The sequence below is a fragment of the Melozone crissalis genome, unplaced genomic scaffold, assembly GCF_028551555.1.
Source record: "Melozone crissalis strain CALT ecotype California unplaced genomic scaffold, PUWL_Pcris_2 ptg000129l_1, whole genome shotgun sequence".
In the NCBI taxonomy this organism is placed as follows: Eukaryota; Metazoa; Chordata; class Aves; order Passeriformes; family Passerellidae; genus Melozone; species Melozone crissalis.
Window position 1 is genome coordinate 455,738 of NW_026535903.1, and position 24,761 is coordinate 480,498.

General features: G+C 60.6%; 3 protein-coding genes across 3 annotated transcripts in view; 2 read left to right on the forward strand and 1 right to left on the reverse strand.

The window, feature by feature from the left end:
• Window positions 1-18,476, forward strand: part of SLC38A10 (solute carrier family 38 member 10) — a 29,268-nt gene extending 10,792 nt beyond the window's left edge. Inside the window, 9 exon segments of the mRNA XM_054293064.1 lie at window positions 445-627; window positions 2,270-2,381; window positions 2,560-2,666; window positions 7,503-7,656; window positions 14,790-14,960; window positions 15,239-15,700; window positions 16,236-16,319; window positions 16,924-17,103; window positions 17,353-18,476. Coding sequence (XP_054149039.1) covers window positions 445-627; window positions 2,270-2,381; window positions 2,560-2,666; window positions 7,503-7,656; window positions 14,790-14,960; window positions 15,239-15,700; window positions 16,236-16,319; window positions 16,924-17,103; window positions 17,353-18,431 — 2,532 coding nt within the window. The 3' untranslated portion in view covers window positions 18,432-18,476.
• A 1,594-nt stretch (window positions 18,477-20,070) lies between these two features.
• On the reverse strand, window positions 20,071-20,698 carry NDUFAF8 (NADH:ubiquinone oxidoreductase complex assembly factor 8). The gene is made up of 3 exons (XM_054293086.1): window positions 20,618-20,698; window positions 20,399-20,509; window positions 20,071-20,267 (listed from the first exon to the last, which is right to left on the reverse strand). Exons 1-3 carry the CDS (start codon window positions 20,696-20,698, stop codon window positions 20,247-20,249), a joined length of 213 nt encoding a protein of 70 aa, XP_054149061.1. The 3' UTR covers window positions 20,071-20,246.
• A 321-nt stretch (window positions 20,699-21,019) lies between these two features.
• On the forward strand, window positions 21,020-24,729 carry TEPSIN (TEPSIN adaptor related protein complex 4 accessory protein). Its single transcript, XM_054293085.1, has 14 exons — window positions 21,020-21,081; window positions 21,298-21,370; window positions 21,603-21,694; window positions 21,777-21,870; window positions 22,000-22,067; window positions 22,178-22,256; window positions 22,365-22,436; window positions 22,604-22,804; window positions 22,887-23,034; window positions 23,075-23,110; window positions 23,208-23,321; window positions 23,438-23,516; window positions 23,592-23,726; window positions 23,979-24,729. Exons 1-14 carry the CDS (start codon window positions 21,040-21,042, stop codon window positions 24,453-24,455), a joined length of 1,710 nt encoding a protein of 569 aa, XP_054149060.1. The 5' UTR covers window positions 21,020-21,039; the 3' UTR covers window positions 24,456-24,729.
• The last annotated feature ends 32 nt before the right edge of the window (window positions 24,730-24,761 follow it).

Sequence of the window (24,761 nt, forward strand, 5' to 3'; positions counted from 1 at the left end):
CCAGCTCTTCCCAGGCCCAGCCTGGAGCAGGGGCTGCTGCCCAGAGTTTGGGAGAGCTTTTTCCAGCCTGTTTGGTAGGAAGTTATGCCTCATAAGGCAGCAGTTAATAAAACTGGGTTAATAATTCCTGAGGAGAGCCTTGGCCCATGAGCCAGGCTGCTGCAGGGAATTGTGACAGCCCCCGCTCTCTGTTGGAGAGGGACAGTCTACAGGCCTGGCAGCAAGAAGGGAAAACCCTTTCCTCTAGGAAAACCCCTGGATTTGATGAGAAACTTGCTTTGAGGCAGTTCCCACTCTTGATTAACCATCTGTCCCAGGTTTTGGGGTGCCCCTGGAGTGACCTCACGCTCCCGCCTGGCTGCTCCAACGGGAGGTCACTGTCGTGTCCCCTCCGTGAGGAGCAGGTGTGAAATGCTGGGAGCCCAACCCCCCTCCCCTCTCCAGGTGGGCTTCTTTGGCTACGTGAGTTACACCGAGGCCATTGCTGGGAACGTGCTGATGAACTTCCCTTCCAACGTGGTGACGGAGATGATCCGAGTGGGGTTCATGATGTCCGTGGCAGTGGGGTTCCCCATGATGATCCTGCCCTGCAGACAGGCTCTCAACACCCTGCTCTTTGAGCAGCAGGTAAGGTCCCATGCCTTAGTGTGAAGCATGATTTCTGAAGGGTTTTTGTGACTCTTTGGTCTCTGACTGGGCCCCAAACCTGCCTTGGCTCCCTGAGATTCTGGTGGTAATGGCATGTGGCAGGTACTGGCTATCCCAAGGGACAAAATCTCAACTCCCAAAAAATCCTCAGTGCCCAGGGTGTGGTGACAGTGCAGCAGGGGCCTGTATCCATCTCTAAATCCTGCTCTGCTCAGTGGTTAATCCCTGGCACTTGGAGGTTTGTGTCCTCTCTGCAGAGGAATTCCATGGGCCAAAGGAGTGAGTTCCCAGTGTAGAGCTCATGTCCCGTGGCTGCTGTTCCCTGCTCTGCTGGGGATTCCAGCTCTGACACAGACACATTACACAGCTCAGAGCCGAGGTGGTTTCTTCCCCTCAGAAAAAGGGAGAAATGTGCTTTTGGAAGCAGCAGAGCCTCCTCACTTCCTGCTGCTCCAGCTGCTGTCCCTTTGCTGGCCAACTCATTGAGCTCAAGCTCCCGTTCCCGGCCTCGGAGCCCAGCCCAGCCCCTTTTCTTCTTGCTTCCTTGTGTGCCTGCTGATTCCTGCTGCATTATTCTCACCCAGCACCTTTGTCAGCAGCCCTGGAGCAGCCCTTTCCTCCCTGGGTTCGGATGTCCCCTTCCTCCAGCGCCTCGCGGGCTGCGGTGCCGGGGCGGGCGGTGGGATGTGGGATCCAGCCCTCTCCCACACGTTCCACCTTTCCCAGGGCCAGCTCCTCAGGCAGCCTTTGTGACTGAGGCTGGTCTGTGTGCTGGAGACTGTGGGTCCCTTGTGGCAGTGGCGCGTTCTCCTCTGTGCATTGTGCGCGCGGAGCGCGCCGATGGGATTCAGCAAATAACACTGGGAGATTGTGGGAATGTTCTGAGGCCTTTGTGTATCCGCATAAATAGAAACCTCTTAGGCAGGAAATAAAACTTGAGCAATTTATAGCCCTAAATCCTGCCACTTCTGCCTGTGAGAAGCCCCCGGCTCTTTTCTCACGTTGGGAGGGCCTGAGGATGGGGGCAGGCTCGGTGAGAGCCAGCGGGTGCAGAGGAGGAAGCGCTGGAAACACTTGGGAGCGCTTTGGATCTCTCCTGGGCTCGGCTCGTGGCTGGCTGGGCTCTGGAGGTGTCGCTTTGCCTTCCTCCCCCATCTGTGCAGCAGCAGCAGAGCTGGGACCCGCTGGGTCTGCAGGGCACACTGGGGCCTCTGCCTTCCACACCTCCCACTCGGGAGGTGGGATGGGATGGGAAGCAGACGGCCTCTGGAATTCCTCCAGCAGCTGCCCAGCAGCACCCACCCTCCCCTGTGCTCTCCCCGGGGTGTCTCCATGTCAGACTGTGCAGGGGATGGCCCTGCTCCCAGAGCTGTTGGGGAACACCTCTCCCTAGCACAGCCAGAGCTCTTCCTCTGCAGCTTCTCCCTCCTGCTGCACCCCTGAGCTCCTTCCTCCTGCCCTTGGGCTGTTCCCTGAGTGCCTGCTGGGGGGATCACAGCTGGGATGGGCTGGAGCTGCAGGCAGCATTGCTGAGGGAGTTGCTGGGGGGCTGAGGGAGTTGCTGAGGGTCTGGGGGCTGCAATACCAGAGCTAACTCTCCCCTGCACCCTTGCCCTCCCAGCAGAAGGACGGCACCTTCGCTGCCGGGGGCTACATGCCCCCGCTGCGCTTCAAAGCCCTGACGCTGGCTGTTGTGTTTGGAACCATGGTCGGAGGCATCATGATCCCCAATGGTGAGTGAGGAGCTGGGAACAAGGGCTGGCTGCTTTCTCTGGGCTCTGTTGTTTGTTTTCCTGGCTGGGGTGATCAGACTCACACCCCATCCTGCCCGGGGGCTCTGGCAGCTGTCCCGTGCTGCTGCTCTGGCACTCCTGGAAAAGACCTTTGCTGACTTTTCCTCTTTTTCTCCAGTGGAAACAGTCCTGGGCCTGACAGGTGCGACCATGGGAAGCCTCATTTGTTTCATCTGCCCAGCTCTTATTTACAAGAAGATCCACAAGAATGCGCTTTGTTCACAGGTCAGTGCTGATGCTGCTTGACATCCCCCTAAGCCCTCTGCAGAGCCTGGGAACGTGCTTCATTTGGCTTCAGCACAGAAACTGCTCAGCACCTCCTCCAGCCTCCCCCCCCAGCCTGCCCAGTACAGGTGGGAGCTGTTCTGGGTGGGTGTCCACCGCTTGGGGATGCACAGACAGTGGCAGAGGTGCTGGCCCAAGCTGGAACACCAGCTCTTTTTGTCCTTCCAGCAGCAAGTGAAACAGTCATTTTGTGCATAAAATGCTGCTTCCAGTCCTCCTCGGGGTGGGATTCAGGTTTTGGATCCTCAGAACAGGAAATCCAGGCAGCCTGTAAAACCTTAAAGCCTCACATCCCGACCTGCCCGGGCTGGGTAAAACAAACAGGGCTGCGCGATGTGGTTTGTGCTGCCGACCCTCAGCTTTCTGCTTTCAACCAAAATAATAGTAAAAAGGAACACACACATAGAGGTGTTGCTTCAGGAATTGATTTTCTGAGGGATTGGGGTCGTTCAGAGGCTGGTAGAAGTTTAACTTTTCCTTTTGCTCCAGTTTGAGTTGGCCTCCTCAGGGACCGAAACAAAGTGGCTCTTTGCTGGGCTTGATCTCTCTGCTCCTGCAAATACCGTGGGCTGAAATTAAGAGGTTTTGGGTTTTTTCCCGAACAATAATTTAATCCACTGCCTTTTTCACAGGCCTCTGCCCCAACATTCCCAGTCAGGACAGTGCTGGGCTGGGAATAAGGTTTTGGGCACAGTGTGGAGTCAGCAGGGGAGAGCAGCACGTTTTTGTGGGGCCCACAGAACTGGTGGCTTGTTCTCTGCTTAATGACTTGTGGCTTTGCAAACCTACGTGAATTTTTTAAGCAGGGTGTGTTTTTTTTCTGCCCTGTGCTTTCCCTGACACAAGGAAGTAGTCCAACTTTCCAGCTTTCACTCTGAATTCTGACACTTAGCTCCGAACTTCTTTGAGCGAAACCCCAAGCAGGAGTCTGAATGCCAGCCTGGGTTTTTCAGGGAAACAAAGAGCACTTTCAAGAATTGCTTTCTATTCCGGCTGAGCCAGAGCGTTTCCCTGCAGTGCCTCGGGGCTGCACTCAGGACAGGCTGAGCTCTCAGCCCGGCTGCTGGGGTGGGACACTGGGGCCCTCACAATGCCTGACCCCAGAGCCGGTCACGAGGCTCAGGGGGATGTTTGTCCTGCAGAAATCCCCACAAAGGAGGAAGGGCTTATCTAAAGCATCAGGCCCCGGGTTACTTGTCGAGGGGCTGGCAGCAAGCTGTCCAGCCTTCCCTGAGTGATCCATGGCCTGTCAGGTTTGCATTCCTGCTCGGAGCGAGAACACACCTGCCCGCCCTGCTCAGCACCTCCCTGCCTCCACAGCCCAGCTCCCAGCCCACCCTCTCCTCCCTCCAGGTCTTTGCAAAGGCTCATTTATTCTTTCCCTGGAGCTCTGTCTTTGGTCTCCTCCTTCATTCCTGCACTCCTTTGATCAGGTGCTCCACTCCATCAAAGTCAGCTCCTGAGGAAGGTGGCGGGCAGGGGGAGAATGCCAGCCCTGGGCTCAGCTGTCCTTCCCTTCCTGTCCCTGTCCAAACAGGGTACAGGGACGTTCTCCCTCCTTCCCTGCATCAGCTTTAGCTCCTTCAGAGCAGCAAACCTCAGCGCCAGCTTTTGCACTTCTCTGGGTTATCTTGGCTCTTGTGCTGCTGAGGACTGGCTGCTTTTATCGGGCCACTTCTGGCACCCAGCAGCGTCCAGTGTGGGGCAGGTGGTGACGTGAAAGGCCAGGTTTTTACAGGAGAGGTGCAAACTGAGCCTGCGGAACACTAAAAGCAATGAAGAGGATTTCAGATGGGGGAGGGAAATGGGCAGATGTTTGCTGGCCAGCAAAGGGCTTCTGCTGAGGAGCTGGGAAGGATTGGAGCTGCTGCTCAGCTGGGCTGGGAGTGCCCTGGTTGGAAGGGTTGGGTTGGAAAGGCAGGTCCCAGAGCAGTTAAAAGGCCCAGAGTCAGGCACACAGCGCTGTGAGTGAAGCAGGGAGAGCGTTCCCTTTCTTGTGGTTTAGCATCTGTTGCTGTAGAGGTCCGCGTCCCGCTGCTCCCCGCGAGCCCCGGTTTGGCAGAGCTGCTCTGGGCCGTGTGGGGGTCTGTGAGCAGTGTGGAGCTGCCAGCAGGAAGGTGTTGCCTTCCCAGTGTTGACACAAGCTTGTCCGAGAGGCCCCTCCTAGGGAGGCCGGAGTTGCTCTTGTCCCACTTGGGGAAGAGGAGCTGCCGGAGGTCAGGAAGTGACCCCTGGGCTCGCCCCTGTGCGAGTGGAAAAGAGATTCCCTCTGCCCTTCCCTGGCAGCACAGGGGCCAGCACACCTTCCCCAGCAGCACATCCAGGGGTGCAGCCCCCCAAACACAGCATCTCCGAGGAGGGGGCTGGCAGTGACCGGGGCTCTGCATTCCTTCGCCATGACTCCGTCCCTCGGAGCGCTCGCCGGTGTCCAGGAGGAGGACGGGGATGGCGCCACGCCACACAAATGCAGCGTGTTTGCTTCCCGTGGCTGCAGGACAGGGCTGAGCTAATGGCTCTGCTCTGCAGGGCTGGATCATTTCTGGGAGGAAGGAGGGCCAGGGGAGCGCGACCGGCCGAGGAAACGGCCGCGTGAACTTCCTCTGCTGGATTCCTGTCCGTGCTCCGAGCGTGGCTCCCGGGAGATGGCCCTGGCCCTGCTGAGCTGCCCCAGGGCTTCCCACAGCCTCTCCTGTGTCTGTGCTGAGAGGGCCTTCTGCAGAAAGGGCTCTGCTCTCAGTGGGGTCACTGGCTCTGGGGGAGATCACTCCCCTTGGCTCAGATGTGCCTTGCAGTGCTGAGCCTCCCCTCGCTGCAGGATCTCTCTGGATGCTCTGGGGATTGGTGGCTCCTCTGCCTGGATTGGTTCCTTGAGCTCTCGAGTCCTTGCAGCCCTCAGTCCCGTTCCTTCATTTGCCTCGGTGGTCCCCTGAGCACAACCCGCCTGCTTTTCCATGGCATAAGCATCTCCGTGGAATGAAGCCAAATCGTGGCCCTCTTTATTCTGCTCTTCAGCTGGGGCGGGGGTAGGTGAGGAGGGGGTGAGGGCGGCTCAGGGACAGCCCAGCCTGTCTCCGGCTGCCACGTGTGCCCGTACCCGCTGCTCCGGGAGCTCGCAGCTGAACTCCAAATGTGCAACTATCAAAGGGGCTTCAATCCGAGCCATTTGAGCCCCTGGTTCCCCACTAAGATAAGAAACAACAAAAATCCTTTTAAAGCATTTAATGTTTTCAGCCGTTTCCTACAGCTCCCTCCTCTCCCACGTTGCTCCTGGTTCCTGTGGCACCAGAATAGATCCTCTTTGTGGAAACGCTCTTCCTCTGCGCTGTTGTTTCTGGAAGGTGCCAGAACAACCTCCCAGGCACAAAATGCATTTGTGCCGGGGCTGTGGATTGTGGGAGGGGAGGAAGTGGAGCAGCTCGGCCCAGGGCAGCAGTGCAGGACCTGCTGACTCGGCGTTTGCCCGGGGCCGGGGGGGTGCATGGCAGGATATCTGCTCTTTGTGCACCCCGGGCAAGGCAGGCAGCGCGTTCTGCTCCCGTTTCCTCTGCAGCAGCTCTAAGGTCTGGCCTGTGCTCCCTGGCCACGCTGCCCCCGGTGCAGAGCTGCTCCATGTCCCGCCAGCCTTTTCCTTGCGAAGGCGTCGGGCTGTCTGCGGGCCGTGCTGGGAACGGGCCCTGCGGGGTCCCCTGAGCCCGGCTCTGACCACGCTGCTCCCTTCTGGGTGACCTCCCCCAGTGGGTGAGGAAAGCACCGGCCCCTCCTCCCCTCTGGAAATGCCAGTGTTTTAATTCCTCCTTCCAATTTCACCTCTCCCCTTGATTTGCAGTTTTCTGGCAGCTCTTCCAGTGGTGAAGTGCTCCCTGTGGCCGTTCTTGGTTTTCCCCACACTGAGAAGCATCTTTTTGTTGTGCTTTTTGTGAATTGGGATGTAAATCTGCGCAGTGAGGATGGGGAGTCGTGGAATCATGAAATGGTTTGGGCTGGGAGGGGCCTTAAAGCTCATCCAGTTCCACCTCCTGCCATGGGCAGGGACATCTTCCACTAGACCAGGTTGTCCAAGTGCCATCCAACTTCCTATGACTCATGTGGAATTAGATCCTTTTAGATCAATTTTTCATCACATAACAAGCTGTAAAAATTCCTTTGCTGCTCATCACTTTCTCCTTTTTGAGGTAGAGGAATTCCAAGAGCCCTTCCCTCCATGGGATCCAGATTCCACCCTTCTATTTTTACTCCCTTTGATCCTGGCTTTCTGGGAATCAGGGAGTCATTTCTCAGCAGCTTCTTGAGCCCTGGGACCAGGATCTGTGTGTGGACATGTTACCCTTGCTTTCAAACCCAAGGATTTTGAAGCAGCCGCCTGGAATGGTTTGGGGCTGTAACCAGGCCAGGCTCTCTGTGCTCAGCCAGACCTGATTTCATGGAGTTCTCATGCTGGGAATACCAGGAAATGAGTCTTTGCAGTAGGACTTGTCTGCCACATGCATTTTCCTATCCCTGGGTCCTGCCCACTCACTTCACTCGCTTTTGAGCCCTTCCAAAGCCTTTCCAACAGCTTCCAGCCTCTGAAACAGCTTCCATTCCCATGGCTCTACACCCAAAAATGAACCTCAGCAGGAGCAACTGGTTTTCCTGTTTCTCTCTGACATTTCTCTTCTCTCCCTAACACATGTCACCGTGCTGAGCTTGGAATTCTGTGCAGGCACCGTGGGAATGCTGTGGGGAGCAATCCCCTTGGATTTCCTGTGCTCACTGTCCCTCTGTCCCTCTGTGCAGATGATCCTATGGATTGGGCTGGGCATGCTGGTGATCAGCACCTACACCACCCTGTCTGCCACTGAGGACACCCCTGTGAGGACAGAACCAGTGGGCTTGGAGCACCTGGACAGGGAGGAGAGCAGAATTGACCAGGATTCAGTCAAACTTCCAGGTATGTGCTCGCTGGAGTTGGGTTTCCCAGCCCTGTTCCCAGGTCACCTCTTAAAAAGAAGGAGAAATTTGGTTTTTTAAAAGTGTGGTGGAAGCAGGGTAATCTGCAGGCAGCTCTGTGCATCTTCCCAGCTCCCTAGGGCCTTTTCCCAGGAAAAGCTTCACTTTTGTCCACTGGAAAAGGCACTGTGGCCTCCAGTGGTCCATTGTGGGAGTTGTTCTTTTGGGAAGGGAAGGGTGTGGTGCAGGCCTGGGATCCCCTGGAGGGACAGAGCAGGGATTCCTGTTTGGGATGAGCCCAGTGCCCACCTGGCCCACAGGACTGTCCTCCCCTGTGCCAGCCCAAGGACCATCCATCCACCCATCACCCTCGAAGGAAGGGAAATTTATGGGAACTGCCTCTTTTTTTGGTGACGAGGGTATAAATTTGGCCTCATCTTTCTCTCTGACAAAGCCTGTGATTATGCCTCAGCTTTGTTTACTGGTCCTTGTTATTTATTATTTGTTTGCTGGGGCTGCTGATGGAATTACGGCCGCTCCTCCCTTTCCCAGCTGCCGCGGAGCGAGGCCGTGGCGCGCAGGTGCCGCCTGACCCCGCGCTGCCCCTCGGCGTCCTGTTCCTTCGCTGCACTTTTGTTTCCTCCTGCTCCTGTGGGGTTTTTTATTTTTTTTGTTCTTTGGAGGCCTTGAAATATCCTCGCAGAGACTGAGAGCGGAAGGGAGAAAGGGGCTGGCTCTAGTGGAGATTATCCTCCCTCCTGGTTCTTGGCTGGGTTCCTGCCCGGCAGCTTGGAGCGTCTCCCACACCGGTGCTGCTGCCGATAACATTCACTCTGGGCTTGCTCCGCGGTCGAGTTTACTTGTGGTTTGCTCGTGGCTTACTCAAGGCCGTGTGTGCCTTCCCGGGCACGCGGATGCCGGTGGACTCCGAGCAAAAGACGCTCCCAGTCCCTTAATGGAGCCCTCAGCAGGGCCTGGAGGAGGGATGCGATTGAATCCTTCCGTCTTGGTTAATTTTGGAGCAGTAATGGCCAAAGAACAGCTGCTCCTTTCAGGAGGAATCGCTAATGACACGTGTTCTGACTGGGAAAATAAAAATCCCCATAAAACACGGTGTCTGCAGGAGTTTGCTGAATCTTCTCCCCTTCTCGGCGTGAGCCGGGGCGGTGGAGCGGGATGCCAGGCTCTGATCACCCCAGCGATCCCGGGCCCGCCGGCAGCAGCTCTGGATTAAATAATCCCACGCGGGAGGAAGGCGGGTTTAGTGCTCCCGGCTCATAAACTTCCCAGGGAGGAGCCCTGCAGTTCCAAGGGAAAGCTCAGCTGTCCCCCGGGGTCCCTTTGCCAATGGAGCTCCCTCTCTGGGGAGGAGGGAGAAGAGGGACAAGGACCTGCAGGGGTGGCCATGGGGCTGCCCCAGGAGAGCCAGCCCTGCTATTCCTTGGATCTGTGCCTCCCTGTGCCTCTGCAGGATGTCGGCTTGACTAGCAATGAGAGGCGTTAAATGGTGCCCTTCATCTCCCGCCGCGGCTCCCCCTCGTCCTCGCCCGCCTTGTTTTGCAGAGCAGGAGCTGCCGCAGCAGCTGCATCCTGTCCTTGCAGGGCCGCAGGATGCGGGGCTGGGCTGCACCTGGGTGCCCTCCGGATGGGCCGAATTCCGCACCCGGGGCTCAGCAGGATCCCACGGCTTCAGCCCTGGGCACCCCTGCTGGCTGCTCAGCCCCTTCCCCGGGCACAGGGTGCCCCTTCCCTGGCTGCAGGCTGCTGCTCCAGGCTCCTTCCCTGGCTGCAGGCTGCTGCTCCCAGCCCTTTTCCTGGGTGAAGGGTTCTTCCAGACCCCTCCTTCCAGGCACAAGCTGCATCTGGGTCACAGGGTGCTCAGCCCCTTCCCTGGGCACAGGCTTGCTCCGTGCCCTTTCCCGTGCTGCCCCATCCGAGGCAAACCGCAGGGCCTTCCCCAGCGCTGCCTTCCCCGTCTGCCTCCCGCCTGTCAGCGTGTGAGAGGAGTTTTATTGGCCTCTTTGATGTTGTGGAGCCCAGAACTGGAGAGACTTTCATTAAAGCCCTGCCCCGTGGGCCCGGGGATTATGAATATTAGAACATTGGCCTTTTATGTGAACACGTATTGACCAGCGGCCTCGGAATCGTGTTTTTCCTAACGACACCCAAGTGCCCATTACAGCCCCAGCCTGTGGTGCTGGAGGTTTTACTGTCAGCAGCTCTTCGGGAAAGGGATAAAGCCCCTTCCAGCCCCGTCCTGCCGCGGCTGCGCCTCTGTTAAAAGGTTGCTAAGCTGCCTCTGAAAGCTCAGGAAGGCAATTATCCATTAAAAAAAAAAAAAAAAAGCTAATTAGGCAATTTCTCTCCGTATTTAAAGCACCCTCGAGGGTCTCGGGGGGGATTAAGATTTTGTAATATTTTTCAGCTCCTTACTTGATCGTTGCTGCTTCATCTTCTCCCTGCTGTTGTGCAACGTTGGGTAACAAAGCCCTGATTCAGGCTCCTTGTGCAAGGGCCCTTTTCCCGGTGTGGTGTGCCGGGCACCCTGCTCCGGCCATCCCGCTGTCCTGGGGCATGGGGTGGGCTCTGTTATTTGAATTGGGGTAAAATTTGGGGCTGTGTCGTGCATCCCTGCACCCTCCATGCCTGTGTTTGCCCCCCAGCAGCGAGCTGCCCACGGTCCCTGCCGGCATTCCCCGCCGGAGCAGCCCCGGGGATGTGTGGAACGTGGCTCCTGCATCCTGCAGGAACAGCTTGGCTCCGCCGCGGCTCTCCCTGGTGCTTTGTGCGAGCGAGCTTTTAATAGTGCCTGTGACACAGAAAAGGAACCAGCAGCCTCTGGTAATTTGGGTTGGTTTTTACTGCTGGTGCGTCAGGAGACAACTGTGAACTAATTTCAGGGATGCCATTCCATAACCTTGTGAAATCTGGACCCGTTTCGGGGGGAGGGAGGGCTCCTGGAGGCGCAGCTGGGCCGGGGGCTCCCCGGGGAGGGCCTGGCCCTGCCCTGCTCCTGGTGCTCAGCACGTCCCAGGGCAGAGTGTGCCCCCAGCCCTCTGCCCCGCTTGCTGGGCTCCGTTTTCCTTGGCACGGGCTCCTGGATCTTGCTCCATGTCATGCAATGAAGGAGTTTCAGCAGATCTGGAGCTGCACTGGCATGAGCAGGTCCTGAGCCCCGTGTCCCTGGTCGTCCCTGGGGTGACGCCCTGGAGTGGGGGGTGAGTCCCAGAGCTCCCTGTGCTGTCCCTAAGGCTCCACCTGCACTGGGGGCGAGCACAGCAGGGCCCATCCCGCTGCCTCTGCCCAGGGCAGGGGCTGTGGAGGCACATTTCAGCTCCGAGAGGCTGGAAAAACGCGTGAGGAGGGATTTAGTGCCTGCCTGGGACCATTGCAACGATCCGAACCAGGAGCAGGGGGAGAAGGGAAGCTTTTAGGTTGCTAATCATGAAATTTTATGGCAGCCTGGAGAGGCTGTTGCCAAACCACAACACACCCAGGCACGCACACACACAAATCAGCTGCAGGACGCCCCGGCTTCCCCTCGTGTGAGCAGAGCTGCCGGAGAGCCGGGGGGTCAGAGCGAAGCCTCTCGGTGCTGCCTCACACCCCGGCCTCTCCTTGGGAGCCAAAAAGCTTTTACAGCCTCTCAGGCCTTGCCTGTAATGTCCAAGGCCGCCCATAAAACACGACGAGGCGCAGCGTTACTGGAGGACGCTCCAAAGGGACCCGGAGGGCAAAGAAGAGAGGCAGAGCCCCAGCAAAACTCTTCCCTGCAAAGCAGCCGGAGCCCCGGATGGATTTCCAGGCAGCCTGAGAGGTTGTTAATTCACGCCCTGATGATGAACTTAATTTTGTCTCCCGCTGAGCAAATGATGGCTTCGAGGCAGCTTGGCCTTATTGTGGCGTGGAGACTTTTGGGTTTGTGTTTGTTTGCGTTTTGGGCTTTTCCTGCATTGTTTGCAGAGCAGGGAACGTGCCTCTGCCTGATTGATGGTGGAAGCTGCCAGGGACACTCCCGGAGCGGAGCGGGGCCTCCCCCGGCCCCTCGGGCTGCCCTGGGCCCGCGGGGCTTCACCTGCTGCTCTGGGCAGGGGAACGGCTGCAATTAACTCCTCTGCGTCCTGCTGGCAAGGAGAGCTTCCCGTGTGTTCCTTCTTAGTTACTGCTCTCTTATGTCCCCTCCTTCCTTCTTATTTCCTCCTCTCTTATTTCCTCTCCTTCCTTCTTATTTCCCCATCCTTCCTCCTTATTTCCCCCTCATTCCTTTTTATTTCCTCCTCTCTTCTTATTTTTCCCTTCTTCCTTTTTATTTCCTCCTCTCTCCCTTATTTCCCCCTCATTCCTTTTTATTTCCTCCTCTCTTCCTTTTTATTTCCCCCTCCTTCCTTCTTATTTCCTCCTCTCTTATTTCCCCCTCCTTCCTTCTTATTTACTCCTCTCTTATTTCCCTCTCCTTCCTTATTTCCTCCTCTCTTCCTTCTTATTTCCTTCTCTCTTATTTCCCCCTCCTTCCTTCTTATTTCTTCTTCTCTTATTTCCCTCTCCTTCCTTCTTATTTTCTCCTCTCTTCCTTCTTATTTCCTTATCTCTTATTTCCCCCTCCTTCCTTCTTATTTCCTCCTCTCCTATTTCCCCCTCCTTCCTTTCCTTTTTATTTCCCCCTCCTTCCTTCTTATTTCCTCCTCCTTCCTTCTTATTTCCTCCTCTTTTCCTTCTTATTTCCCCTTCTTTCCTTTTTATTTCCTACTTGCTTCCTTTTTATTTCCCCCTCCTTCCTTTTCATTTCCTTCTCTCCCTTCTTATTTCCTCCTCTTTTCCTTATTTCCCTCTCATTCCTTTTTATTTCCTCCTCTCTTCCTTTTTATTTCCCCCTCCTTTTCATTTCCTTCTCTCCCTTCTTATTTCCTCCTCTCTTCCTTTTTATTTCCCCCTCGTTCCTTTTTGTTTCCCCTTGACCATCCTCTCAGTGCTCGGCTCGTCGCTGTGTGAGCAGCCCTGCCTGCGCTGGGGTTCTCTGGATCCTCCGCTCCTCTCCGACCGGAGCCATCTCCCGCCTCCATGAGCCAATTAACGAGAAACTTTCCTCCAACAGAGTAAATAATTTCTTGCACCGGGGCCAGGACTGAGCTGGGAACATCCGCAGCCGTGCCGAGCTCCCCTCCCCGGCCTCGGCCTCCCGCTTCCCAGGGCCCCTGGCCAGGGCTGGGCACCGGTTCCTGCAGCCCAGCTTTTCCTGAAAAGGAGGAGCGTCCTGCCCTGACTTGCTGAACCCTGGGAAGTCCCTCAATGGAGAGGGGGACCCTTGGGTACTGGACTCGAATTTCTCAGAAAATCCGAACGCTTTTCCCCTCCCACCATCGCTCCCCAAGCGAAGGAACGTGGAGATCTGGCCAGCCCCGCACACGTCCCTGCTCTGGGTGTGGAGCTGGGGCTGGACTCTGCGTTTCTGGAGAGGCTCAAGGTCCTGCTGGCACAGATCCCTCTGGGCCAGGAGTTTGTACTTAATTTTTTGTGAATTTTTGTTGTTTCCCCCCCCTCCCCAGCTCAGGCAAGGCCCACGCAGCTGAAGTTGTGGCAATCCCTTCTTTCCCATGAGTTCATCTCGTAATAAATCGCACCAGCCCTGCGGAGGGGGAGGAGAAAATGGAAAGATGTTTATAGAATTAATTCCCCAAAGGAAATCACACGGGGGAGGGCGAAGGGGGAAAGAGTTGGGAATTTTTTTTTTTGTTACAGAAGATAGATTTTTTTTTTTAAGAGTTTGTTGGATGGAAAAAAATCTGCAGAACAACTTCACTGCTGGGAAACAATTCGATTTCCTTCTCTGCTGCTCTCCAAAGGAAGAGTTCACTCCCTGTGTGGGTTTTCTGCCATGCTGGGGGTGGAAGGGACCCTTCCCATCCCATGGAATGTGCAAAAGATTCCATGTGGAATACGCTGGTCATACCAGTGCTGAACATAGTAACTGGTTTGACTGGGATGTGTCTTCCAACAACATTCTGTCTCTTTGAGGGCAAGGTGGGGGAAAACTCCCCCTTCTCCCTCTGGAGTTTCCCCTAATTAATGCCTGTTGTTTAATCCCCCTCCTCAAAACTTTTAAGAAAAGGAAACCTCCCCACCCCTCCTCCTCTGAGAGGCATCTGAGGGGCTGTGGGAACACTCGGGCACTAAAAAGGGGGGAAAAATCAAAATAAATGAGGTTTTAAAACGTTTGACAGCAAACAGCAGCGGGAGGGTGGGAGCTGGGCTGGAGCCCCGCTCGGGTTCTGGTGTTGGGGGGTTCGGGGCTGGATCGCAGCTCTGCCTCTCCCAGTGCCGGGGGATCCGGCTCTGGATTCCAGCTCGGGCTCTCCCGGAGCCGGGATCTGGGGCAGGGAGCCGGGGGGATGCTGACATCTGGTGGCACTGCCCCGCAGCAGCAGCCGCCTCCGCCCGTGCTCCATTCCCGGTCCGTTCCGTATCCATCCCTGCTCCATCCGTGCTCCATTCCCGGTCCGTTCCGTATCCATCCCTGCTCCATCCGTTCTCCATTCCCGGTCCGTTCCGCATCCATCCGTGCTCCATTCCCGGTCCGTTCCGTATCCATCCCTGCTCCATCCCTGCTCCATTCCCGGTCCGTTCCGTATCCATCCCTGCTCCATCTATGCTGCTCATCCCTGCTCCATCCCCTCTCCATCCCCGCTCCATCCCTGCTCCATTCCTGCTCCATCTTTTATCCATCTCGGCTCCATCCCTGCTCCATCCCCTCTCCATCCTCTCTCCATCCCCTCTCCATCCCCTCTCCATCCCTGCTCCATCCTTTATCCATCTCGGCTCCATCCCCTCTCCATCCCCTCTCCATCCCCGCTCCATCCCTGCTCCATCCCTGCTCATCTCCTCTCCATCCCCTCTCCATCCCCTCTCCATCCCTGCTCCATCCCCTCTCCATCCCTGTCACTCTTCCCTTCCAGCAGCTCCATACAAACCCACAACAGGGAAAACAACCAGGGCACCCCAGAACAGAACCTCCCCCAGCCCCATTGTGCTGAGGCCGGAGGGAAATCAGCGGCTGGGCTGGGTGGGTGAAGGGACTGGGACAGACACAGCAATTCCCAGCTCCCACAGCTCATCCCTGTCCCCATGCTGTGTTTGCAGAGCAGAACCCGGTGGTGGAGGAGCCCGAGGATGACCGTGACAAACCCAAAGTGCCTGAGGAGAAGGAGGAGATGGAGCAGCCACAGATCAAGGTGCCCGTGCAGGTGCCCGAGAGGGAGGAGGAGAGAGGGAAGGTGGAAGAGAAAGTGCAGCTGGACCGTCCTGATCAAGGTAAAGGGAGCTGGACTGGGAGCTGGGGGTGTGTGTATGTTGTGGGACTCTGAGATCCTGACCTCTCCTTACCCTCCCCTCAGTGCACCTCCATGGTGCTCTTGGTGGATTGAAGGTGATTTAGTGTTTGATGCTCTGGAGGTTTGTTGGGAACGTGGCCTCCAGATGAGGGAGAGAAGGAAGGGCTGGACAGGGGCAGCATGGAGCTGGGTGTGCTGGGTGTGCTGGGTGTACTGGGTGTACTGGGAGCCTGCTGCTCTGACCCTGCCTGTCCCCAGGGATTGCTGTGCCCGTGGGGGAGGCCCATCGCCACGAGCCCCCGGTCCCACACGATGAGGTGGTCGTGGACATGGGGCGGGAGCGGGAGGAATCCAGCGAGAACAAAGCGGCTCCTGGAGGAGCCAGCGACCGTCTGCTGGAGGAGCCAGCCAGGCTGAAGCCCCCGAAGGAGGCACTGGGCCCAAAGCAAGGCAAGGAAGTGGCTGCTGAGAGCCAGCAGCGAGGAGGGACTGGTGGGCCCGTCCCAAATCTGGAGAAGGTCCCGGAGGCAGCGCTGCAGCAGGGGGGAAGGCCGCCCTACAAGGAGCTGGAGCCAGGGGAAGCCAAGCTGGAAGCCAGGGCACAGGCGGCCGTGCTGGATGGTGACACTGCCGAGGCTGCTGAGAGGGACAAGGCACAGCTCCAGCTCCCCAGGAAAGCAGAGGAGGCGGCAAAGCCCGTGGAGAAGGAAGCAGACCCTGGTAAGCTCCTTTCACAGCAGCTCAGCTGAGCAAGCTCTTCTGGGCCTGTAGTGCCCCCGGAGTCGGGACAATTTGGTCATTCCCATCTCCATCCCGGTGCTTCCTTTGAACTCCACGAGTGGAGCACGTGAGTGAGCACAGCCCCTCCGGCAGCTGCTGCGGGAAGGGAGGAATCTGGTGGCTTTGACAGCTACTGCAAGAGCTGTCAAACAGTTGTTCGCTACCCGCCAAAATGTCAGGTGCCGTGCTGTTCCTGCACGGCTCCCAAATCACCGGGGACACGGAGCCGGGAGATCTTGACAGGGAACACATTGCCAAGTGCCCGTCTAAAAGCCAGTTAGAGCTGTTCTTGCATGTTAATTGGCCGAGGTAGTTAGTGCTGGCTCGCTGCCACCAGGCACGGGGTTGTTAAATATTGGGTTTATTACTTCCCTCGCAGCCGGCGCCTTGGATGCGAGCGGTGCCGGGACGGCGTGGAGGCGTTCTAGGGAACATCTGCACTGACAGCAAAGCTCTGTGCTCCTTTCCTTTGCAGGTGAGAGGCAGGAGCTGCCCCTCCCAGAGAGAGCAGAGCTGCTGGAGAAGCAGAACACTGAGGAGAAGCAGGAGAAGGCAGGGGGTGAGTGTGTGTCCTCAGGGCGTGCAGGGATGGGCTTGGATCTCCTCGGATCCCTCTCTGTGGGAGGATGGTGTCTTGAGGCCACAGCCCCTGCACAGCATCAGGTGGTGCCTGTCCCATCTCTGGCACACCTGGCAGGGCCACTCAGGGACCTGAGTCATGCTGGCACCCGGGCCTGGCTGCTCCCTGGTGTTGGAGCCCTGGGAAGAGGGAGACAGGAGTGAAACTGCTCTGGCAGCACGGCAGGAGGGGCATGGGCAGGGACACACGGGGACACCTGAAACATCACAGGGAAAAGCTCCTTCCCCCCAAGGCCCCAGCTGCTCTGTCCCTAGAGCATCAGAGCTGGAGCTGCAAAGCCCTTCCTCAGGCTGAGCTCCTCCCTCCAACCTCTGCCTGACAATTGGGGCTTGGAGCCTGAGCTTGGACTCGTGTGCTTGTGGACTTTCTCTCATCCCATCCTCTTCCAGCTTCCTTCTCTCTCTCCTGGCAGGGTTTGTGGAGTCAGATCTTCCTGCCAAGGAGAGCCCTTGCAGCCCATCCAGAGCTGACATGATTTCTGAGGGTCACAGGAATTTTACTTCCTCTTTTTCCCCTTTTCCAGAAGCAGGGCCAGCAAAACTGCTGGACCACAACGTGCTGCTGCAGGTGATCAAGGAGCAGCAGGTGCAGCACAAGCAGCTCCTGGACCAGCAGGCAAAGCTGCTGGCAGTGATCGAGGAGCAGCACAAGGAGATCCACCAGCAGCGGCAGGAGGAGGGGGCAGAGGAGAAGCCAAAGCCAGGTAAGGACATGGCCAGGGAGCAGGAGCCCTCCAGAGGGTGCTCACGGCTCAGAGCAGCTCTAAAATCAAACTGGGAGAGATCTGAGCTCCTTTGGCACGTGGCAAAGTCCCCTTGCACAGCCATTTCTGTAGGGATAACCACAGCTCTGCTCTTCCTCCTGCCTGGCCCCATCTCGTGTCTCTCAGGATGTGGTGGCAGGAGAAGGGAATGTCCTGAGAAACGTTTTCCATGTGGGTTTTGTCCTGCAGCAGAAGCACAGGCAGAGCCTGCCGTGCCCCTCTCCAGGAGCAGGGAGGACGAGGGCCTCAGAGCCAAGGGAGACACGGCCAGGAAGGAGCAGCTGGGCCAGCAGCCCCCCGATTCCACCAGGCAGCACAGGGACGTGGAGGAGGCTGGGCAGAGGCGTGACATTCCTGTGGCTGCTCCCAGGGAGCGGAAGGTGCCGCTGCAGGAGATTGACAGAGCTGTGAAAAATCCCGTGGAGAACCGGGATCCCCTCCACGGGGATGCCCAGCGTGTTCCAGCAGCCAGAAACCACCTGGAGAAAAAGGCCTTGGCGGAGGATTTGGGAGGAGAACGTGAAACCAAAGCTGGAAGAGATGTCCACCAGAAGAAGAATTTCCTGAAAGCCGTGGAAGCAGCTACAGCTCCCATCCAAAGAGAACAGCCGGGGGCTGCCAAAGTTCAGGGAGTAGCAGGAAAGGGCTTGGAAAGAGACTCAGGAACAGACCTTAAAGCCAAAACTCTGAGTCAGGTGGAGCCCAAGGAGCTGGCAGGGGTGCCGGACTCTTCCAGTAACAGGAATGTGGCAGTGAGGGAGCAGCACCCCCGGGACAGGGAGCGGCCGAGAGCAGCGCAGGCCGAGGGAGCGGGCGGGCGGCAGCGGGACCCGCCCGGCCCCGGGCACGGGAAGGAGGAGGATCCCGGGGAGGAGCCCCCGGGGGGCCGGGGGGGTGGGGGTCCCTCCATCGGCGCCCCTCAGGATGCTGAGAACGGAGCAGCCGCCCCCAGGGATGCACAGCAGCCGGAGCGCGACGTCAAACCCAACCGGGAGCTGAAGCTGCAGGGGGGGCTGGACCTGCGGCGCAGGAGACGGGACCTGGACCTGCTGCCTCCCGACCAGGAGGAGGAGGAGGAGGAGGAGGACGGGGAGGAGGCTGCAGCAGGAGCAGGGGGGGTCCTGATCGGCCTGAACCCCCTCCCCGACGTGAAGGTGAACGACCTGCGGAGCGCGCTGGAGGCGCGGCTGAGCCGGGTGGCCGAGGGCGCGCAGCACCTGGCGCGCAGCCGCCACATCCAGCAGGTGACACGGGACACCAGCCCGTGACAGGGCCGTGCCTGTGCTCCGCAGGGAGGGCTCGGCCTCACTGAGTGCGGAGAGATCTGAGCCAGCTGCGCCTTGCTGGGATCTCCTTGGATCCCCGAGCACCACCCTGGGGTGTGCCTGCGGGTGGCCAAGGAGATGGTGGCACTGGAAGTGACATTCCTGCTGTCCCCTGCCTTCCAGAGCTGCCATGCACCTCGGCTCCCTGCCAGGCCGCTGCTCCGAGGAGCTTTTCCAGCATCTCATTCACATCCGATTGCCTTCTCCAGCCATCTCCCAGCTCCTCTCAGAAGCAGGAAGGGGCTCCATGGCCCCGGCACCTGGGATCCATCCCCACCTCGGGAAAGGCTTTACCCCAGAGAGGCCGTGAGCTGAGGGCCGGCAGAGCCAGCGCTCCAGTGCTGGACTGGGAGCAGAGCCTCATTTGTCTGGGCCACAGTGGTGGTTTAGGAACCTCATTTAGTAGAAACGCTGCCTTAACTGGGCACAACTGCTGTTGTGCTGCCTCTCTCCCAGGGATGGGGTTCCTTGGCACACACTGGGACCACACAGAGCTCTGCCCCCTCTGCCCTCCCTGGTGCTCCTCTCTGTGCTCTCCAGCTCCATTTCCCCTCTCAAAAGTGCATTAAGAAGCTCAACTTCCCGCCGACCCTTCCCAACCCAGCTTGATTCTCCTGCCAGAGGTGAGTAGTTTGGGAGAAAGCATGGCAGGGCCAGGTGGATGCAGGGGCTCCACCTGCCCCTGCCTGTGTTCCCTGTGCTCTTCCCAGCCTCCCCCCGCCCTGTTCTGCATCCAGACAGGTCCCTGCTCCACCTCTGGGAGTTTGTTTGGTGAGTGAAGAAGGGAGGAGCTTCCCCAAGAGCTCTGCGTTGTTTCAGGCTCCCGTGATTCACCCCTTGGGTTTTTTTGGGTTTTGTGTTTTTACATCCCGACCTGCGAATGTACAGAATTCAGTCCCAAAGCTCTCCCTAGACCGGCTGAGAATTCCCAGCCTGGAGCCCTCAGACCTCATCACTGTGGTGGCTTTTCTATCCCGACCTCCAAATGTCTTTGGTGACCTCGAGTCTGTGTCCAGTGGGCCCCTGCAGAGCCGGCACGGGGTGGGACTGTCCCCGCCTGGTGGTCCCGGGGTGTCACAGCCCAGAGTGACAGGGAAGCCCCCTGGGGAGTCCTTTGGGAAGACCCCCCCCGAACACTGTGGCCTTAAACCCCCCGAACCCAACGAGCTTCTCCATTAACGCTGTCGTCAAGCACAAGCAGCACGGCCGGGAGGCGGGGACGGGCTCTGGAGCTCCAGGGCTGCCCCGGGAGAGGGATCCGGGCTGTGGCACATCCACATCCAGCCTTCCCTTCCTGCGGTGCCAGGGAGCCCGATCGGCTCCTCGTGCCCTGTGCTGCCGGCTCCGGCCCCGCGGGGGCACCGCCGCCTGCTCCTTGTTCTGTGTGTGAACAGAAGGGACCAAAGATGCTCCTGACATTGATGCTCCTGACATTCCTGCTCTGGGAATGCCGTGGGCACCCGGGCTGGGCGGGAGCCGCCTTGTCCCGCCGGGATCGGCTCCCCGGGGCGGGGGGGACGCTGGCACGGAGAGCCCGGAGTGCGGGCCGAGCCCATCAATAAAATAAGCTGAAGCATTCTGATCTGAATTCTTTTCTTTTTTAATAAATAAAAATAGATCTGTGACCTTCACCCAGCCCGGCGCTGAGCCGCCTCCGGGCCGGGGAGCGGCTGGGCAGCTCCGGGACCGGGGAGGGCTCCGTCATTTGGGGACAATCCGGTGCTTGGAGGGTCTCATTCCCCACCAGCGGCTCCGGGGTCACTTGGGCGTCGCCTTTGCCTGCAAAGAGCCGCGGTCAGGACGGGCCGAGGCCGCCGCCCTCCGCCGGGACCGGGACCGGGCACGGGGACCGGGACCGGGACCGGGCACGGGGACCGGGACCGGGCACGGGGACCGGGACAGGGCCGTACCGCGCGGGCGAAGCACTCCCGCAGCGCCTGGAACTCCTCCAGGCACGCGTCCCGCCGCAGCTCCGCCGGTCCCGCCGCCGCCGCCGCCACGCACCGCCCGTAGGCCGCGGCCTGCGGGAGTCACACGGGACGGGAGCGGGGGCACCGGGACCCCCTGCAGCCGCCTCCCTGTGCCCCGTCTGCCCCGGAGCCGCCCTCCTGTGCCTCCCCCGGCCCCACCTGGTCCCCGCAGGCCGCCAGCGCCGCCGGGAAGCGCCGCAGCCGCGCCCGCGCCCGCAGCCACACTCCGCGCCCCGACATCGCTTCACGCACGGGTGCCGCCATGTCCGGGCGGCCGCGATTGGCTGCCCGACCCGCTCGTCACTCACCGCGCTCGCCTATTGGGCAGTGCCAACCAAAACCACGCCCCTTTAATTGGGCGTTCGGCGCGGGCGGCTCTGATTGGTGGAAATGCCGGTTGTTTACGTCCCGCCTCCTTCAGGCGTCAACATCATAAGGCTCTTCCGCCTGGAGCCCCGCCCTCTCTCACCGATGATTGGTTGAGCGGCAGAGCTTCGCCCTCTTATTGGTGGAAATCAACTTCTGGGGGGCGGTTCCCTGAGGCCGCCGAGGGAGCGGGCAGGGCCGGTGCCGGCAGTGTCATGGCGGCGCCGCTGCGGGACCGGCTGAGTTTCCTGAGCCGGGTACGGACCGGGGCTTTTGTGGGGTGCGGGGGGGCTGCCGGGGCGTGACGTCACTTCTCACCCGCCACGTCATCGCTGCACCCCCCCCCACTCGCTTCTGCAGCGGCCTCACTCCGCCCTGACCGGGCCGGGCCTGCCCCGGGGCCTCGCTCCGGTCCCCAGCACCGGGGAACGGCCCGGGTCCGCCCCCTCTCACGCCGCCTCCTCCTCTTCCAGCTGCCTGTGTTGCTGCGGGGCACGGCCGACGACGACACCCCGTGCCCCGGGTACCTGTTCGAGGAGATCGCCAGTATCCTTCGGGGGGCCGGGGGGCACCGGGCAGGGGGGATCCCGGGACAGGGAGGGGATCCCGGGACAGGGTGAGCTCCCCGGGGCTGCTCCAGGCCGTGGTGGGCTTTGGGCTGGCTGGGGGCAGCCGTGGGGCTGTGGGGTCTGGCTGGGACCCTGTGAGGGGCTGAATTCCCGGCACTGGGGGCTGCTGCTGTTCTCCGATCCCGGCTGGATCCATAACCCGTGCCCAGAGATCTCCCACGAGTCCCCCGGGAGCAGCCAGTGCCTGCTGGAGCATCTGCTCACACGACTGCAGAGCAGCTCCTGCCACGTCAAGTTGAAGGTGGGTCCGTGTTTGGGGTGAGGGGATGGAGCCCCCCGCTGCAGGGAGGGCAGCTGTGACTTGTCCTTGTCCCCCGAGGCAGGTGCTGAAGATCCTGCTGCACACCTGCTCGCAGGGCTCGCCCCAGTTTGTGCTGCAGCTGAAGAGGAACGCCAGCTTCATCCGGGAGGCTGCGGGTAACGGCTTGGGGGGACAGGGCAGAGCAGAATGGGGGGCTGAGACCCCAGAGGGGCTCCTGCTGTGCCAGGAGCAGGGTCCTACCCTCCCTGGGAGCGTCCCCCACCCTCCCCTCTGTGTGTGTGCAGTGTTCTCCGGGCCCCCAGACCCCCTCCACGGCAACAGCTTGAACCAGAAGGTGCGGGCGGCGGCACAGGTGGGTGCTGCAGGGACAAGGCAGCCCCCAGCCCCCTGCTCGGGGACCCTGGGGTTCCCAGCACTGCCAGCACTCCTGTCTCTCTGTCTCTGTGTCTCTCAATCCCACAGGACCTGGCCAGCATTCTGTTCTCGGATGCCCCACTGCCACAGCCCCTGGCACTGCCCGCCCGGCCCCCAGCCCCTGCTGGTGAGCAGAGCCCCCCCGGGCCAGGCCCTCGCTCAGGGGGACAGGGACACAGCAGCAGAGGGGACCCTGGGTGCCTGTGCCCCCCTGACGTTCCCTGTGCCTCCCCAGGGATGGGCTCCAGCCCCAGCCCCTGTGGTTCCCTGCAGGGATTCGGCTTCAGCACTGACAAGAGCGGCTCTGGTGAGTCCTGGCCGGGCCCTCGCTGGGTCCTTTCCTGCTGGCAGCTGGGGCAGGGCCATGGGGCTCACTCTCTGTCCTCTGAGCTCCCAGAGTTCCCTCAGCCCCCTTCCTGGGGTGATGGGGTGGTCCCATGGCGCTGGGCTCCCCCGACCCCCCAATCTCTGCAGCTTCCACAGGAGAGGCCCTGCTGAGCAGCCTGCAGCGGGCGGCCGAGGCCGTGGCCCAGGCCGTGCTCCCGGCCCCGGGGGGACCCCGGCGGCCCCGTGGGGACCTCCCCGAGGACACCTACGAGCCCGTCCGAGCTCCGTCCCCCGCCGGCAGCCCGGCCCCGCCGCCCCCGACCCCTCCTGCGCCGCGTGCGTCCCGAGGTGGGTCCTGGGGGGGGTTTGGGGGGTCCCCGGCCGTTCCGGGGGGTTTGGGGAGCCCAGCTGAGCAGCGCTGTCCCTGCAGCGAGCCACCAGCCCGGGCAGGCCGGGGGAGGCTGGGAGGAGGCAGAGAGCGGGCACAGCTCCCGCGAGTCCTCGCAGGGCCACGAGCGCAGCCGCGCCTCCGACTCGGGCAGCAAATCCGGCAGCGACAGCCGCTCCGGGGCCGACAGGTGAGAGGGGCCCGGGGGGGCTGTCCCAGGGCATCCCCAGAGACCCTCTGCTCATTTCCCACGCCTCTGACCCAGAGTGCCCGGCGCTGCTGGCCGTGCCTCCCAGGGGGTGTGCAGGCACCCCAGGAGGAGCAGCAGGTGGCCCCTGTCCTCACGAGGTGTGTCCCCGGCAGGGTGGATGCTGACAGCCCGGGGGACTGCCGCAGGGAGCTGAGCCTGGTGTCGGGACTGACGCGTGGGGCCAGGGTCTTCCTCACCAGGGAGGAAGCTCAGCACTTCCTCAAGGAGTGAGTGTCAGGTGCTCCCTGGGGCTGGGGGGCTTCAGCTCCCTTTCCTGGCTGCCCAGGCCTGGACTCTGGGCTGGGAAGGGGCTGCAGGTGACTGTGGCCCCGTCCCTGGGCAGGTGTGGGCTCCTGAACTGTGAGGTGGTGCTGGAGCTGCTGGGCCGGGCGCTGGAGGATCCCAGTGACAGCGTCCGCATGGTGAGCACAGGGGGCACCCCTGGGAGGGCTGGGGGTGTCTGGGGGCCTGCCAGGCTCAGCTGCCCTTCCCCACAGAGGTCCATGTGTGCCATCTCTGCCCTCGGCTGCTCCGACCTGCTGTCCCCGGAGCAGATCCTTGCCGTGACCCAGCGGCGCCTGCAGCACCTCAGCCAAGGCAGCCCCGGGCCCGTGGCCAACCGAGCTACAAAGGTGACTCTGGGGACATCCCTGTGCCCGGTCCCTTGGGTGGGGGCTCCTGGCACAGGTGTGACAGCCCCTGGGGACACACAGCCCTTGGGAGTGGCTCTGTGTATGTGCCAGAGGGGTGGTTGGGCTGCCTTTCCCAGGGTGTGGGCTCCCTCTGCTCCCCGGGAGGGGACATGGGGACAGTCCCAGTGCCTGGGAGGTGCCGGGCCGATCCCCTTTGCCGATGCCCCTCTCACCGTGCCCACCCCATCCCAGATGCTGCGGCAGTTCGAGGCCCTGTGCCGGGCCCAGCCCTCCCCGAGGGCCCCACGCCCACCCTCAGCCCCCTCAGCCGGGGATCTGCTCATGGACATCCCAGCCGTGGCTTCTGAGAGCTTCCTGACGCCCCTGAGCCCGGCCCCGAGCCCTGTGCCCCCTGCAGCCCCCCCTGAGGAGCCGGGGCTGGCGTCGGAGCCGCCCGGGGCCGCGGTGCCAGCCTGTCCCTGCCAGCAGGACGGGGGCAGCAGGCTGGCAGGGGACACGGCGGCCCCCAGCCTGTCCCTGTTCGCTGGCATGGAGCTGGTGGCCCGTCCTGGCACCGTGCTCCGGCCACACTCGCCCCCGGTGGAGGCACGGACGCCATCCCGGCCCCAGGATGGGGGAACGGACACGGACAGGAGGACGGACACGGACGGAGGGACAGACACAGAGGGCCCCCCGCAGCCCTCAGCCTTTGCCTTCCTCAACATGTAGCTGCTGTGGGGCCCCGGGGGCTGCGGGGGCTCTGCCCCCCTCCCTGCGGGGCCTGCGCTGTCCTGGTGCCTCGGGGACACGGCTGAGGTGGCCACAGGGCTCCCAGCAGGTGACAAGGGGACAATGTCCCTCGTGGCGTTCGGGGCAGGCAGAGGGGCACGGCCCCTCGCTCCCCTGAGCTGGACAGGGGTGTGGGACACGCTGGGACTGAGCTGGGGGTGCCATGGGGACCCCAGCATGGCCACGGGTGCTCTTGGGTGGCCCCCAGCTGCGGGCTGGGGGCAGGTGCCATCCCCGTGGGACCCA